Source organism: Pteropus vampyrus, unplaced genomic scaffold (assembly GCF_000151845.1).
Source record: "Pteropus vampyrus isolate Shadow unplaced genomic scaffold, Pvam_2.0 Scaffold4, whole genome shotgun sequence".
Lineage (NCBI taxonomy): Eukaryota > Metazoa > Chordata > Mammalia > Chiroptera > Pteropodidae > Pteropus > Pteropus vampyrus.
Genome location: NW_011888785.1, coordinates 5640808 through 5658371, shown reverse-complemented (window position 1 = coordinate 5658371; position 17564 = coordinate 5640808). Strand labels below are relative to the sequence as shown.

The 17564-nt window shown below is 31.4% G+C and overlaps 1 protein-coding gene across 1 annotated transcript in view; it reads right to left on the bottom strand.

Moving 5' to 3' along the window:
- The window catches only part of DGKB (diacylglycerol kinase beta), a 551422-nt gene that overhangs the window by 334296 nt on the left and 199562 nt on the right, over nt 1–17564 (bottom strand). Inside the window, exons 17-19 of the mRNA XM_023532508.1 lie at nt 15704–15789; nt 13537–13626; nt 6275–6435 (exon numbers count right to left, since the gene is read on the bottom strand). Coding sequence (XP_023388276.1) covers nt 6275–6435; nt 13537–13626; nt 15704–15789 — 337 coding nt within the window. The remainder of the gene's footprint in view (nt 1–6274; nt 6436–13536; nt 13627–15703; nt 15790–17564) is intronic.

Here is a 17564-nt window from a genome sequence, read left to right as displayed (position 1 = left end):
GATTTCATACTCAGGTTGCTTCACAAGTGTCTTTTGAATTTTTACTCCACTTAAAAGAAACTAAAAATGGAAATCATAGATGGTTTCATATGGAATGTGATTTACACAAGATTTTGTAGAACCCCAGTCAGTGACCCACATTCAAAGGAATGACATTAGCTGGGACAGTAAGTGAAGACTGGCCAATTTAATTACAGTCACAGGCGTTAAGATAAAATGAAATATTCAAAGTTGTATGTATCATTTTTATGACCTTTATTTTACCTTTCAATTAATGTCCAACTATCATGTCTGGTAGAAGAGCTCCTGCTGTACTTAAATTGGATGACTTAATTTCTTGATTATAATCGCTGACTCATTTAATTGACTCTCTTAAAAGACAAGCACCGCACCTTGGCTTCCAAGTCTTTAAGACGAGGCAGCAGCCACCTCTGCAACTGCCTTTTTTTGTCATTCACTACCACTTTCTCTCTGCTAGACACACTGATCCAGCAGGTCTTTGAATACACCGAGCTTTCTCCTACCTCACGCTTTTTACATACAGTTACACCTGCTTGGTATGCTCTTTCTATCTCTTTGGTACCCAACTCGCTTCTGTGTATTCCTCAGATTTTTTTTTTTTTTTTCTTAACTGTGTCTTTTCATAGGCCTTCCCTGACTATGAGATCTAAAGTTACTGTCTCTTATTCTACCTCATGGTAACTGGTTTTCTTTCACAATAGTTAACATAATTTTTTTTTTTTAATTTGTATTTGTACATTTGTTTTTTAATGCTTTTCTCTCACACTAAACTCCAAGTTCTAATAATGAGGTAATTTATCTCTTAATTCATTTGTATAACTCTAGGGCCTGACCAAAACAACGACAACAAAAATAGGTACTAAGTTTTTTGTTTGTTTGTTTTGTTTATTAAGCAAATGAAGAAAGAATTAACTATGAGGATAAACTTAATGGTGTATGTGGTCACAATGCAGTGGGCAGTTTTCTTCTTGAGATTTTTGAGATTATCTATATTATCTTAAAGTTCAAAATTAGAATGAAAAGTAGCGCATAGATTTTTTTTTATTAATTTCTATAACTCATGCTTCTAAAGTCCATCTATTCAGCCTCTCATGACAATTCTCTCACTTCACTAAAAGGTAAGCTTACCTATTACAGAGACTTCTATCTTGTTCATTTCCAGTAGTCAAACAAATCTGACACGTAGTAAGTGCTAAATAAATATGCTTTTATTGAAGGACCACCACTGTAGAGGAGCATCTGTTTTCAGAGTTAATTATGATTTCCAGATCATTTGCAATAATTCTGGCTAAAATTGAAAAGTATTACAAAGAAGAAATTAGCAGAAACTGGCTAGTTATTTACCAATTTCTCATTTCTTTTTGGGCAAATGGAATTCCTTTCCCAGCGTCCTTACAATTAGGCACAGTCAAGTGATTAAGCTACGGCCAACAAATGACCATCTTCCAAGCATGGCTCATTAAAAAACACCCACTCCAATATTCTACTCTTTTTGTCACTCGGTTGTTGAATAGAGAGGGCTTTACACAGGAGTGAAAGAACAAGATGAAAGGAGCCTGGGTCACTGATTGATCAAGTGGAGCAGAGCCTCTCTTTAAATTTCAACATATGTTGTCCTATCGTGTGAGGGAAGAACTAATTTTTAGCTGTTGTCATACCACTAATATTTAGGGGTTTTCTGTGCCAGCAGTTAACACACTCTAATACAAGGGATATATCATAACATATATGAAGATGATATCTATATATTTCTGACCGTTACAAATTTTCTAAAAATTTGAAGCAAGTTTCTATGTAAAGTATAAAGCACTTATAGTTAGTATAAGAATGGCAATAGTTGAAATAATAAAAACTGCACAAATAGTAGTCAAACTTTGAGACCATCTTCTAACTAGTTGATAATTGGGTTCCTACAGATAATATCAAATACAAATTATGTGTCATCTTAAGCTTTCTCATGCTGGTAATAGCAAAATGTTGAAATGTTCTTATCCCTTCAATGTTCCAGCTCCACTACTTATATATTCAGGAATAGTTTGATATAGATGATTTATTTTTCTGATTCACTAACTAGGGCAGAGGAATACAATTTGCTGAGTAGAAGGTGGCCTTACTGAGGGACGGACAATGCATGGAATCTCTCTATAAGGTCTAGAGCGCTCATGGTGACCCAGGATGTTGAGAGTTTGTATTACTAAGCACAGACAAAATTTCAGAGCAAGATGTTGTCCTCTCTTCACATCCCTATTTCTCATATTACTCAGTGAAAGAGGCTCCAAGTCAAACGAAGTAGGACTCTTTGAGAGAAAACTCAAAATCTATTCTGTTTAGTTAGTTCTGTTCTACCTCAAAATCATAAATATATTCTATTACATGTTATTTTATTAGGTCCTAAACTTCGAATTTCAAATTTAGTACTTTAATACATCTAGTAATTACCTATATAACATAAGGTAGAGTCCTAACAACATTTTCTTCTGCTAGAAAGCTAGTTTTTTGAACACTATCAACTAAGCAATCTGTCATTTCTCTAACGAGTTTTTGCTACCTCTATACTGTTTCAATGTGTCTACCTCTCCGTTGATTCTTTCATCTATTCCTTCATAGCACCATTCTATTATAATTATGCAATCCACTGTTAGCATATTTAATTTGGTAAAACAATTCTCCTTCTCTTTTATTAAAATCAAATTACCTATTTTGTCATATATATTGTGAAATAAGATTTTCAAATCTGTTATAAAATCTAGCTCTAATCTTGATTATAGATTAAATGTATAAATTAGTTTGCATATTATGTTAACCTATCCCATCTAAAAATAAAAAATATCTCCATTTATTCTGATATTTTATGTCTTTGTAGATAGTTTTAACATTTTCAATATGTAGGTCTTATATATTGTTTTATTAATTCTTAGATGCTTTTAATTTTTGTTGTTTTTATAAATTCATTGATCATTACTGATATATTATTACCATATTTAGTCCTCGTATATTTTCAGTTGAAATATTACTTTTTGTATTTATGGGTTTCTTTTTGTCTTTTTAACTCTATATTGTTTATTTGAATTTTTTTTACAATTGTAAAATTAATTTTCCAATACATCTGATTAACACTTTTCAATAATCCAGCTTTTGGTTTCACTAACGTTCTCTATTTTGTTGTTACTCTTTGTTGTTATTTCCTGCTTTATTTTGATTACAGCTTTCTTTCTCATTTCTTTGGGTTTTTGTTGTTTCTCCTTTTCAACATGTTGAGTTTTGTATTTAATATTTCTGTTTATTGATATCAGGGTTTTTCAACTTCAGCACTATTGACATTTTGAGCTGTCTAATTCTTATTTGTTTTGGGAGTTGTTCTATGCACTGGGATTGTTTAGTAGCATCCCTACCCCCTCCCTATCCATTAATTGCGAGTAGCAATATTCTCTCAATCATGACCTTCAAATATGTCTCCAAAAATTGTCAAATGTCTCCTGTGGTGGAGAGAAATTATTCTCTATGGAGGACCACACAGAAATTTGGAAATTGACCAAAGGCATACAACCAGTTAGGGAGTGTTAATTCAAGAATAGCTACTGAACTTCAGATAAGAACAGTGATAATCTGTGATGTTTCAGCCTTGGGCTCCCCCTTACCCTCCAACTCCATCAGTACTGTAGTTCTACCAGGGTGGGGCAATCTATGAAAACAAGCAACTTTACTATCCCTGGAGCTGACTGTAATTGGAATAGAAGCAAGAAAAAAATTCATGGCTCAGAGAGCTATTTAAAACAGTAGTGATCTCTGTGGCAAATGGATAAGGAAAACCAGTGTCAGAGCTCACAAACAACTAATGAGTCAAGCAGCCATTAATTCAGTAGATCATGGAATGAGACAGCCATAATAGATCTTGATAAATTTCCACATATCCCTGGCTGTCTGAAAGGCCATATGCATGTGTAAGGCTGTACACATGTTTAGAAAAGAAGACCTTATGATTTACACATCTTTGACTAAATAAGGGGACTTGTACATGAACAGAAGAGACAAAATAAAGGCCAGCAGATATTAAAAGCTGAACAATAAAAGCAGATATTAAAATATTAATAATTGCCTGAAGCATGTACGTGTTCCTCAGTGAACACAGATCCAATGGCGAAAGGATGAAGACTTCCTGCCTAAATGTGTTTGAGCACAACTCTGGTCAATCAGGCTGACACAAGGGTGATCCCTAGGAAGCCAGGATTAAAATAAAAACAAAAATTAAAAAGAATAAAACTGAAAACTGAGGCATCATTACCCATAACACCACAGAGGAGAAAGGCTCCACATAATAGGTCCAGGTAAGTCACTAAACAAACACAGGAACAACCATAACCTCTATGTGAGGATCTGAACACCAAGTTGTTAAAATATATTATATAAAACTTCTAGCTCCCAACTAAAAATTATCAGACATGCAGAAGAATAGGAAAATGTGACATATACTTTGTAAAAAATAATGTCTTTGATGGAGCCCAACTGTTATCAAACTCTCTGATAGTTTCTGGATGTTGGACTTACCAGACAAGTACTTCAGAACAGCTACTATAAACATGTCCCAAAAAAACTAAAGTAAACCATGTTTAAAGAATAAAGAAAAGCATAACAATAATGACTCTTGAGATAGAAAATACTGATTAAAGATATAGAAATTATAAAAAGAGAATCAAATGGAAATTCTGGAGTTAAAAAATACAGTAACCAAAACAAAAAATTCACTAAAAGGACTCAAAATAGTGGCATTATTCATAATATTCAAAGACTAGAAACACTTTAAATGTTAATCAACTGATGAATGGAAAATATGATATATTCCTATAATGTGCTACTACTCAGCAATAAAAAATAATACAGTATTTTTGTAGTTCATATGGGTGTAGCTCAAAAACATGTGAAGCGTAAGATGCCAGATGTAAAAGGCTATATACTGTATAATTTCTTTTACAGGAAATATTCATAAAAGGCAAATCTTGGAGAAAGATTAGATATCGCTTGGAGCTGGAAACAGGAGCAGGAATTAACTATAAATTGGCATGAAGTTCTTATTTTGATGAAAATGCTCTAAAATTGGATATTTTTAAAATCATTAAAAAATTCACTTGAAATGAGTGAATTAAGTTGTGTCTGTTATATGACAATAAAGCCATTAAAATGTTATTCACATTCATATCAAATATAAATAGGAGGACTTTTATGGATCAAAATCCCTTATATTTTTCTTGTAAATAACAGTAATTGATATAGTATTAGCAATGATTGTCCATTAAACCTTCATTATGCACCGTTATTTGAGGCTCTTTAAATGCATAATCACATTATTTGTAATTATGAGAGAGAAAATAACCATCATGATACAGATAAATTAATGGACACTCAGAATAAAAAAAGTTGCTAAAGGACTCTTATCTAAGTAGTTTGACTCCTAAGTTCATAAACTTAACCAATGCTTTTTATAGTCTACTAGTGTTGTATGTCGGTGCACGGATATGTGGGTGTGTGTATGTGTGTATGCACACGTGCATGCACATGAGAGAATACAGTAAGATATAAGATCATATTGAGTGAAATATTAAAATTCTGCAGATAATATACATTCTTTGGTTTTATATATATATATTACATATATATAAAATCACTTTTATAATTCTTAAGGATTAAAATTATAATAATTCAATTGTCAAATGATATTTTACTTTCAGTCTAAAATTTTCAAAAAATTAAGTGAAAGAGTAGCCTTTTGACTTATTAACCATGTGAGAATAGTAGCAGCATTTTTCTTAGACTTCAGACTGATCTATAAATTTAAACATAATGTCTATATGTAAAAACCTAGTAGAATATAATGATATTATAATAAAGATCTCAAAATAAGGTCAATTTGATGCACTGTTTTCACATTTTCACTAATGTGGAACTTTAGCTTATACTCTAATACTTGTAACTAATCCATTATCATAAACCATTCTAACATTTGCTTTGTAACACAAATAGTCAAACCAATTACATAAAAACATTGTTTCTTCCTTTGTTTAACACATGAAACATTTATTTATTGCTGGTACTCTAACTTTAAATAAATTCATAAGCTTTATTAAGCCCATTAGAAGAAGTGTTTTGCTGACACAAAGATAAATTATTTATAATCAGTTAATCTTCATAGTGTAAGAGTTAACAGAGTGATTATCCAGGATTGGTAAAAAAAAAAAAAAAAAAAAGTTGAAAATCTTACCACGCCAATGGAAAAGTAATTATTGATGATACTGTAAGGCACTGGGTCTCCTTTCTCATCTTTGTCATTAGGTATGACTTCAAACTTCCACCTGTCCAACATGATTTCTGTGCTGTTTTCAATGTCTTTTAGGATTTTCATCAAATTCTCACCTTCATAACCTAATGAAAAAAAAGAAAAACTATCTTGAGAAAAAATATGACCAAATATAAAAGCTGTATTTACATGAGTTTGAGTTTGTGTATGACTGTGTATCATTCTATAGCTAAATAATGCATTTTAAAGCAAATTCTAAATAAGAATCAACTATAATCTTATTTTATTCATACTAATATTTTTAGCTTTAATTTGCAAATCATATTTCTCTTCTGTGGTTTAAATTTTCAGAGTAGTCAATTGCCAAATGAACATCTCCACTGCAAATTCCCACAAAACTTCATATCAACATATTCAAAACGAAATTAATTATCTGCTTTCATATCTTTCTCCTGTGAACTCTCTCTCATAAAAGAAACAACCTCTACCCAGTTGCTGAGGTAAAAATCCTGGATGCTATTTTAGACTCGTCTCTTTCCATCACCCCCTTATCCTCGCATTTTCCCTTCTAGTTATACAGAGCTTTTAATTTAAGCAGAAGGTCCTTCACTGTTTAACTTTTTTCCCTATCATGTCTTATTCTGTCTATACACAGCATCCCCTTTCTTTTGGCTGGCTTGCTTCTACTCCCTCTTCGGGTTTTATGTTTGATAGCACTTATTTCTGGAAGCCACCCTTTCAAATTAGTTGATTTTATGCAGTTTCACAGAACATAGCTCTCAAAACTAGCTCTATTATAAAACTACCACACTGCATACAGTTATTTGCATCATTCTCACTACAAGTTCTTTTCACCAGGTCTGCCCTAGAGTAAATGCTCAGCAAGTCCACTTTTTAATGAATCTATTACAGATAGTCAACATGGCCCCAAAAGACACTATTTTTTATTATTATATTTTCTCTTAAAAGTATCTATAGGTATACAACATTATAGTTAAGACTGTAGCTTAATCATGGCTATGTTACTTTCTTAAGCATTCACTTTTAACCTCCCTCAACAGTTTTCTCCTCTTCAACAATATAATGATACTGATGATAACATCAGAATTTGTAATATTGTACTAAGTTAAATAGTATTTCCCTGACTCTACACACACACACACACACACACACAGACACACACACACACACACACACACACACTTGAAGTGATATCTTGAGCTGGAACTATATTTTCATAGATTTTGCTCTGCGTCCAACTTTGGTCTACATTTTGGTCTACATTTTAATAATTTGTTTGTTGAACAAGTAACCAGAGGCTATGAGTTCTCATTAGATATTAGCATACATAACATTGGGGAAACTAGTTGGATTAAAAGAATAGGCACTATATAACATTTCAAAATTCTCCAAAGATGAATAAATCACATTTATGGTGTATTCATTCAATTATTTATTAGAGCGTCTAGGCAGCCTGAAACTAAAGATACCTATTTTGGAGTCCACCTCATTTCTCATCATATACAGGTTTAAAAAATAATTATGCACTATTTGCCACATACAACAAAGTATACAACAATGATTACACAGGTATAAATATTAAAGGTATCACATATTATTTAAAGAGACATCATATTTTATAGCACAATTCAAAAACTATGAATATACATAATAATATGTATATAATTGTATTCAGTGATAAAACATTAAATTGTTAAACTACTAGATTATGATAACCAAACATCATAAACTTATGTGTCCTAATAGTTCAATCTTTATTCTAAATGTTTAATTTTTCTTTATATTTTTATTTCTTTTAAACAGAATAAATAGTAGCCCTCCAAATAAATTTTATACATATATTCCCTAGTGAATTGAATAACAAAAAGTGAAACAAATATATTTGCCTAATTTCTAAATTTTACTCTTGTTTGAAAATAAATATGTTTTCAGAACTCATATTTTTACACATATATTAATATAATATAGTAATAATGTAGTATGAAAGCATAGTACAACATACATATAAATATATATACATACATATCCAGCAGAAATATGAGTAAATAATAATGCTTTAAATCAAATATTGAGTTTGTCCTCAGCTACATCTCAGGTTGATTACAGCAAGGTTCAAAAAAACACTAGGAAAATGTGGAAACAACAGTTGACCAGGAGAGAACAAAGTAGATATTAATTTAGTGAATATTAATTACCACAGCTATATTCTAGTAGGGTCACTCAATTGAAAATCTTTACTGCTAGATATGTTCTCAAGAGTTCATGGCTAAACATAAAAAAGGCTGGCATCAATCAGCCTTCTAGCCAAGTAAAAAGATAAAGAGATAAGCAATAAATAGACCTATTTTGGGAATCACAACATTTATATTTCATAACTAATTCAACAAAGGAGAATTCCAAACTGTAGTCCCCTACTTTACAAATATCCATATCCTGTTTTATATTTATGTATGCCCGAGAACTTGTTAAATAATAATCTATAACTATAAATAAGATTCCTGAACTCAAGTTCATATAAAAAAGACAAATTAAACTCACTAGCTATGAAAGTAAAAGCTTACCTCCAGAAAAAAATGATGCTATTTTGCTTCCATTATTTTTATTTAAAGCCTATAATCACTCTAGGCTAAGAGAAAAAATTAAAACATAAATATTTATTTTTTATTTAATGATTGATGTTATCATAATGCCTGAATCTATCTAAAAAGTCATAAATTTTTACAAATGAAAATTACATGAAAAAGCAAAAAACAAGTATTTCTGAGTGTGCTCCATTTAAAACTGTCTCTTCTCCCTACACTTTATCATTCAATGTATTTTTTTGCAATAATTTCAAACTTTTGTTAGAGGAACAAATGCTAGAAAAATTGCAAAGAGACTATAAATTACATATTTTTCAAATGCCCAAGGACATCCTATGGTCTTCCAGTGTTATATTTTCTAAAATATAAAATATATATTCTTGTAAAAAAAAGAAAACTTCAAGTCAATATAGTTCAGTGACCTTAAGTGAATCAAATGATTATTAGTTAAATAAAGTATTTTCCTTTCTAAATGTTAAGCATAATGATAATTACTACGACTACATAAGGTACTCAGCACACACTGGGAAAATAATTTAATAGTTCGGCATAAGAACCTGTGAGTCAGACGCTCTTATTTTCTTCAAATTCTGATTAGAAATCTGAAGCACAACATCTGTTAAGCAACTTGCTCAGTTTCACCCCTGGCAAGAAATAATCTCACTCCAGTGCACTTTTTTTATTAGTAAACTCTAGTGCTGGCGTTTCTATTTTCCTCATTGCTCAACTCTGGCATCTTTCCGTCCCCCTTGCTACCTTGCTTTCCCTAAAGCTCTATCCAATCCATTGGCTAATTCTATGTCCATCTCCAAAAATGAAACTCCACTTGGTCTACTTGCCTCATTCACATTACCACCACCGTAGCCCAATCCTTCTATTCTTTAATTACAACAACTGTAAAGTTCTCATTTGAAAAAACTGTAATTTTTTCACATTTCCACATTTTCTTAACAGTTTATTTTACATCCTCCAATTAACCTAATAACATAACATAAATGTCATTGTGTCATGCTGCTTTTGCAACTCTTTCAGTTTCACTTTGTGCTTTAGGGTCAATCAAATAAAATTCTTGCCATGACCACTAAGTCCCTGCATTACCTGACTCGTGATCACTTCTTCAATCTCATACTGTTCACTCTTCTTCATCCATACCCATCCATCACCCCATGATAGCTTCGAGAGTCACATCAGCCTTTATTCATTTCTTTTGATACAGGAGTTATTTCCCCCTCCTTGTATTTTAAATCTAGCTTAAATGTTATTTCCTCAGAGAATTTCATGACCATCTAGCCTAGTTTCTCTTCTGTTTTTCTCTAAAATACCATCTTTTTTGTCCTTTCATAGCCTCGATATTTCATTGTTCATTGATTCATTGACTGTGCACTCAATGGAAATGTAATCTCCAAAAGGGTAGGAGTCATTTATTTATTTTTTCATTCTATATCTAGTACTTACAACAGTGCCAACACGTGCTCGGCACCTATAGATGGTTTTATCATTAATATATACCTTGACATACACTATAGTTCCTATGTCTTTGACCACTTATGATATCTTTAAAACAGTTTTTAAAGAAAATCATTGAATTATGCTAAAAATGGAACTCATAAACCAATTGTTAGATTTAAGCCATTTGTTTGGAAACAAAAATAAAAGTCTTAATTTTCAAATATAAAACATATTTGCCAGAGGAATCCAACTAGAAGCTACATTCATGATTCTCTTCCTTTTAATCAATACACATTTATAACCACTGGAGACACTATTTTTTATTATTATATTTTCTAAAATATAAAATATATATTCTTGTAAAAAAAAGAAAACTTCAAGTCAATATAGTTCAGTGACCTTAAGTGAATCAAATGATTATTAGTTAAATAAAGTATTTTCCTTTCTAAATGTTAAGCATAATGATAATTACTACGACTACATAAGGTACTCAGCACACACTGGGAAAATAATTTAATAGTTCGGCATAAGAACCTGTGAGTCAGACGCTCTTATTTTCTTCAAATTCTGATTAGAAATCTGAAGCACAACATCTGTTAAGCAACTTGCTCAGTTTCACCCCTGGCAAGAAATAATCTCACTCCAGTGCACTTTTTTTATTAGTAAACTCTAGTGCTGGCGTTTCTATTTTCCTCATTGCTCAACTCTGGCATCTTTCCGTCCCCCTTGCTACCTTGCTTTCCCTAAAGCTCTATCCAATCCATTGGCTAATTCTATGTCCATCTCCAAAAATGAAACTCCACTTGGTCTACTTGCCTCATTCACATTACCACCACCGTAGCCCAATCCTTCTATTCTTTAATTACAACAACTGTAAAGTTCTCATTTGAAAAAACTGTAATTTTTTCACATTTCCACATTTTCTTAACAGTTTATTTTACATCCTCCAATTAACCTAATAACATAACATAAATGTCATTGTGTCATGCTGCTTTTGCAACTCTTTCAGTTTCACTTTGTGCTTTAGGGTCAATCAAATAAAATTCTTGCCATGACCACTAAGTCCCTGCATTACCTGACTCGTGATCACTTCTTCAATCTCATACTGTTCACTCTTCTTCATCCATACCCATCCATCACCCCATGATAGCTTCGAGAGTCACATCAGCCTTTATTCATTTCTTTTGATACAGGAGTTATTTCCCCCTCCTTGTATTTTAAATCTAGCTTAAATGTTATTTCCTCAGAGAATTTCATGACCATCTAGCCTAGTTTCTCTTCTGTTTTTCTCTAAAATACCATCTTTTTTGTCCTTTCATAGCCTCGATATTTCATTGTTCATTGATTCATTGACTGTGCACTCAATGGAAATGTAATCTCCAAAAGGGTAGGAGTCATTTATTTATTTTTTCATTCTATATCTAGTACTTACAACAGTGCCAACACGTGCTCGGCACCTATAGATGGTTTTATCATTAATATATACCTTGACATACACTATAGTTCCTATGTCTTTGACCACTTATGATATCTTTAAAACAGTTTTTAAAGAAAATCATTGAATTATGCTAAAAATGGAACTCATAAACCAATTGTTAGATTTAAGCCATTTGTTTGGAAACAAAAATAAAAGTCTTAATTTTCAAATATAAAACATATTTGCCAGAGGAATCCAACTAGAAGCTACATTCATGATTCTCTTCCTTTTAATCAATACACATTTATAACCACTGGAAAATAAAAGAATCTCATAAGCAATGGTTCTATCTATTTATCTATCTATCATCTATCTGCTATCTATCTATCTATCTATTTATCTATCTATCTATCTATCTATCATCTACCTATCATCATCATCTACGTATTAACCTTTCTTTAGACTCTAAGATTTAACTTATATTTTACAATGTTATTTCACTAAATTATATTCTTAATAGAAATCACAAATAGATCATATGCCATGTTTTTAACTAAGTCTCCACTTCTGTCTGTCATATATACACATACATATAACAGATTAGATTTCATCAGTTGGCCAGATACTCATGGAACAATTTTCCTTAAATTTTATTATAAATCAGAGTTACTTAGGAAGTTTGTTTAAAAAGAAAATCATCTGCCCAGGTCTCAGCCCCAGAGATTTCCTTGCAGCATATCTGGAGTGAGGACAGGCCACTATATTTTTAACAAGCTCCCCAAGGGCTTCTGATTCACTCTTAGTAGACACTTTCCAAACATCTCTGAGTTTAGATGCTAAAAATATTTAAGATTCAATTCTTGCTGCTTTAGCAAAATCTGGTTTTCTTTCCTTTGGTTTCTTTAATTAAATACAGCCTATTAATAATATTTCAAAATATTTAAGACCTCTTCTTGAAATATTATCCTCTTATTCACACTGTTCCATTCACACAATTTTATTTTGAGTCTCTTGAGTGTGTCAAGTGATTTCCTACCTCTGAGCCTTTGAACTTGACATCCTCTCTGCAAGTAAAGGCTACTCCCTGTTCTATAAGGCCCTGTCATTATTCCAATAAGATTCTCTCTATGTCATCTTATAATTTCCTTGGTGAGGTCTTTCATTACATTAGTTATCTGTTTATCTGTTTACTTGTTAGTAGGAAGTCTCACAATTTAGATTTGATGTTTGTGCCACTAAAATTTAAGACTCTTTTGAATACAGCCTTTATTTTCTATTCTTAACCCTGTACTCCAAGTGTAGAAAACACTGTCTGATGTAAAGTGGGTCTCAAAATATGTGTTCATTTCTGGAGAAGTCATTCAATAGCATTTGCATTTTTTCTTTGCTTGTGTTTCTACTACACAACTCAGAGATTAAAAGACTGAATATTAGACTTAATCTAATGCTTATCTCGTTTCTTATATTAGAAACCCTGAAACCAGAGACAGTCTGGACTCTTGCCTGCCCAATCAAGTCTATAATTTGTAACAGATTAAAGCCCAAAACTGACAGTCTAACTCTTGGTCCACTCTTTGTTTCTCCACCCCAGATTATTGTTCAAAATCATATACTATATGTCTCACAGTAATTATATTTGCTAAAAGAACATGGCAGTCGTCATGCAGTAAGGAAATACAGTGTTTATGGTGTGTGGTGGGTTCTGCACTGGATTTTTTTTTTTTTTAAGATTTTCATTATTGCTGGGGCTGCTTTACCTCCTCCCCATCGCAGGCATCTTGCTAGATCGTTACCAGTCCCAAGAGGCAGAATGGCAACTGGAGGATGCTTGACTACATTTGCCTTTTCTGTGGAATTGAAAAAGTAAAAAACAGTAAAATTTTGATCACAGAAAGAACAACAGTAAAAAAGATAGCTTGGCGTGAAATGAAGGCATTCCTCTAGGTACTTATAAACAGAAAGTTATATTTTATAGATATATATAATTACAAATTAATCTATATGCATTTGTAGTAAATTATAAAACATAAACAAAAACCATTACTCACAAAGTGACAAGAATTTTTAAGACTCATACATGAGGAAAGTCTTGTAAATATATTAACCCAGTTAAAAATTGTGGTGAGTTTAATTCTATTAAAATTCACAAGGATACAGGTATACCTAGTGTAGGAATATACACATATGGGTGTCACCAGAGTGGAAGGGTAGGTTTTTATATAAAGTCCTTTTGTAACATCAACTCTTGGTACATTTTCCTTTTAGAAATAAAATATTTTAAAAACACTCAATTCTAAAAGTAAAGTGCTCACAATATTTTTGTGTTGTTCCCATCCACGGTGCTGCTCTGTATCAAAGTATACAACATGGGAGCTGGATAACCATAATATCAGAAGGTTTTCTTTGAGATTGAACTTTACATGATATAGTTCTTTGAATTCGGGCAGTAAAGATCTCTGCCACTGAACTTCCATATACTTTTGTCTAAATAATTATATGACTTGAATGAATCTCACAAACATATTACTTTATTTTTCTCTCTTCTCAGCTGCCCAAAGGCAGTATGTGTCTGTGGGTAAGAATGGGGAGGAAATACATTATTTAAGGTTGTATCACACAGTTTAATAGCCGAAGCTTAGATTTGGAGAGGAGGATTAAAACAAACAAATAATATCTTACTATTTCCACTTTAAAATTCTCACAAGTCCTCAGACACTGCACAAGCAATGTTCTAATTATTGCAATTATTGAATTCTGGTATTTTCATAAATATAACATATTAATAATATTTACATTTTTTTATTGGAAGGCCAAGGAATACAATTTTCAGGGGTTTCTTTTTTAACAAAAATGTTAGTAGATAAACATTGTAAGATGCTTACCAAAAATGTGCTGACAACTTGTATTCATTTTTAATTTGAAAATTTTCATATTTATGAAAAGAGAATATTCTTACCTGCATTGACTAAATAAAAGTTTGCTTCAATTTCTATAGATAGTAAAATATCTTTGGAGTAAATTATTTCCTTTTTGTGAAAAGGCCTATATTTAGCAAAGAACTGGTCATGAAGTAACTAAAACGAGAACTAAAGAAGTGAACATTTGTTTTAGATTTATCTCCTCATAAAGGCCAATTCATAACCTATTTTACTGACCAGTAATCAGTTCTGGCAGCTGACTGTCTCTGAAAACCCGGTAATTTTTCTGACTATCTGAAGCTTTGCTTGTGATACATGTCTATCTTTTATCTGTTTTGTTAGCTTATAAAAATGAAGCTTTTAAAATTTTAATACAGAAGCAATATAGAATAAGGTTAAAGTGTAGGTTCTAATCCTAGCTCTGTCAGTTCCACAGCTACAAGACTTTGTTAATTATTTAAACTAGTGAAGCCTTAGATTCCCTATCTCTACTGTTAAAGATTGGCGAGAATTAAGATGATTGGGGTTAAAATCTTATCACAAGGCTATTAGACATGATAAATAAAAATTAGCTATCATGATGATAAAAGTAATTGGTGATTATGATATCGATATCCACATACGGTAAGGTTTTGAGGTCGCATACTTAAAATAAGTAGTTTGACAGACTTTACTGCAAATACTAACATCCTCTTTGGCTCCCTCTCTTGGGCAAAGAAACAAATGGATTTTTTAGAGCCTGATTTAAAAATAACTGCGGGTTTAGAAAATTCCATAAGAAATTGATTAGAAAAGAAGGATTTCTAGATACTTGTAAATTATTTTGTTAATTAAAATGTGAAAATACAGAATAAATTAAACCAGTAAATTATGTGCAATATGCCAGATTTCCAATTATATCACTGTAGCATCCAATGATATCGATGCATTAATAAAATAAAGAAAATATACAGATTTTAAAGTTATCACTCTCACCACAGCCATGTTAAATATATGTCTTCATTACCTATGCAATCCAAAATCCACCCCACGGTTCCATCTCCACCGCAGGCTAACACTCTGAAGTCAGAAACATCACGGAAAAAGTTTAACCTGAAAAATAAGAATGTGATGGTACATGATTGATATTTTAAAATTAGAACTTTTTTAGTTTCGTACTCATAGAATTTCACCTAATGAAAAATATTTTTATTTTATGGAAACTGTAAAATCTCAATGATTTTATTAAAAAAATATTAAGTTCTTATCTAGAACAAAATTCTAAAAGTATTGACATCTTAATTTAAACATTTTAATTATATAGTCTAGTTTCTATAATATATATGTATTTTTTATTTTATCAACTCTAAAGTTAGAAAAAACAAAATTTATAAGTTGTAATTTTTATTGATATTCTCCCAGATGTTATCTGCAGTTAACATAATCCAGAGTGACATATACTACATTATTTCATTTAATAATTTTTATTAATCAAAAATTCTTTTTTGAATAGATAAATGTGACTATTTTGTCAGTAAATATGTCTTTGAGGGTTTTCTGCTTTCTTCATTACTGGGAGAAATTGATCAGGCTGCTTTTGAGGTTCTAGGCAACCGTTTCAGCGTTTCCCTCAGACTTATGATCTGCAAATAGGAGTCGGCTTCCCAGTGTTTCAACCTGGCCCACAATGTTTGAAAAGCAGGAACACTCAAACCTAATTGCTGAGTCAGTTGAAATAAATGCCAACTGCTTCTGAAGCTACTGTGTGTAGTGTGCATATTAATTCAATCTACCAAGGAAAAAGTTACAAAGGCAAGTATTGCAGCCAGTTAAATAATCATACCTGCCTATTTTCTTGCAATGAAAGAACTGGAGCAAGACATAAATATTTGAAATGTGTCTCTTCACCTCCATTGCACTAGAAAAAATCACTGGTAATAATATAATATGTAATCATCCAAGATGTTTTCCTGTATATTCACATATATGAATGTACACATATGAATTTTATTACTTACATATTTTTAACATGAATGACATTATGCTATACATCCTATAAATTCATGTGCGTCTTTTTATTTAAAAATATCTGAGACATCTTCCTATGTCAGCACATATAGTATGTCATGATTTATAAGTAAATGCATTATGTAGGATGTACGTTTTCTGATTTAATAAACCATTTATCTTCATATACTTTTAAACTATTTCTAATGTTTCACTATAACAAAAAAATAAGTATTGTATTTAACATAATTTCAAGTACATTTATGTGAACATGTGCATGTTTTAAAGGCTAATCTTCTAGAAGGAAAAAAATCCACTATATCATCAAATTACACTGAATGACTCGTACTGTAGAAGATATGTGTCCATTTCCTTGTGACTCCAAAACAATACATATAAATAACTTTATTATATTTCTTCAATAACTATGAACAACAGCATCATGCTATTATTGTGAAATCATGCATCTCTGTTTACAACTGGGTTGAGTGTATTTTTGTAGAATTATAGAAGATGTGTGACCTCTTCTGTGAACTGCATCTTAAAGCCTTGCCCTTCTTTTTCACTGAGTCATTTTTAAAAATCATCTTATAAACTCTTTACGCATTATGAGTGATATTTTTTACTTAAATTAGCATCATTAGAAAAAACTGTCAAAGTAATACAATGCATAAGTATAATATAAATAAAGTTAACTAAAACCCCACCATCTTATGAGCACCATGCATACTTAGAATATGAAATTTTCATGTATTTTCTTATGTATAACACTGTGAATATTTACCTTGTTAGACATGCTGCAATATTTTCTTCCAGTCTATTATCAGTTTGTTTGCTTATATTTTGTATAACACAATCACAATGTACCAATTACCCATGCC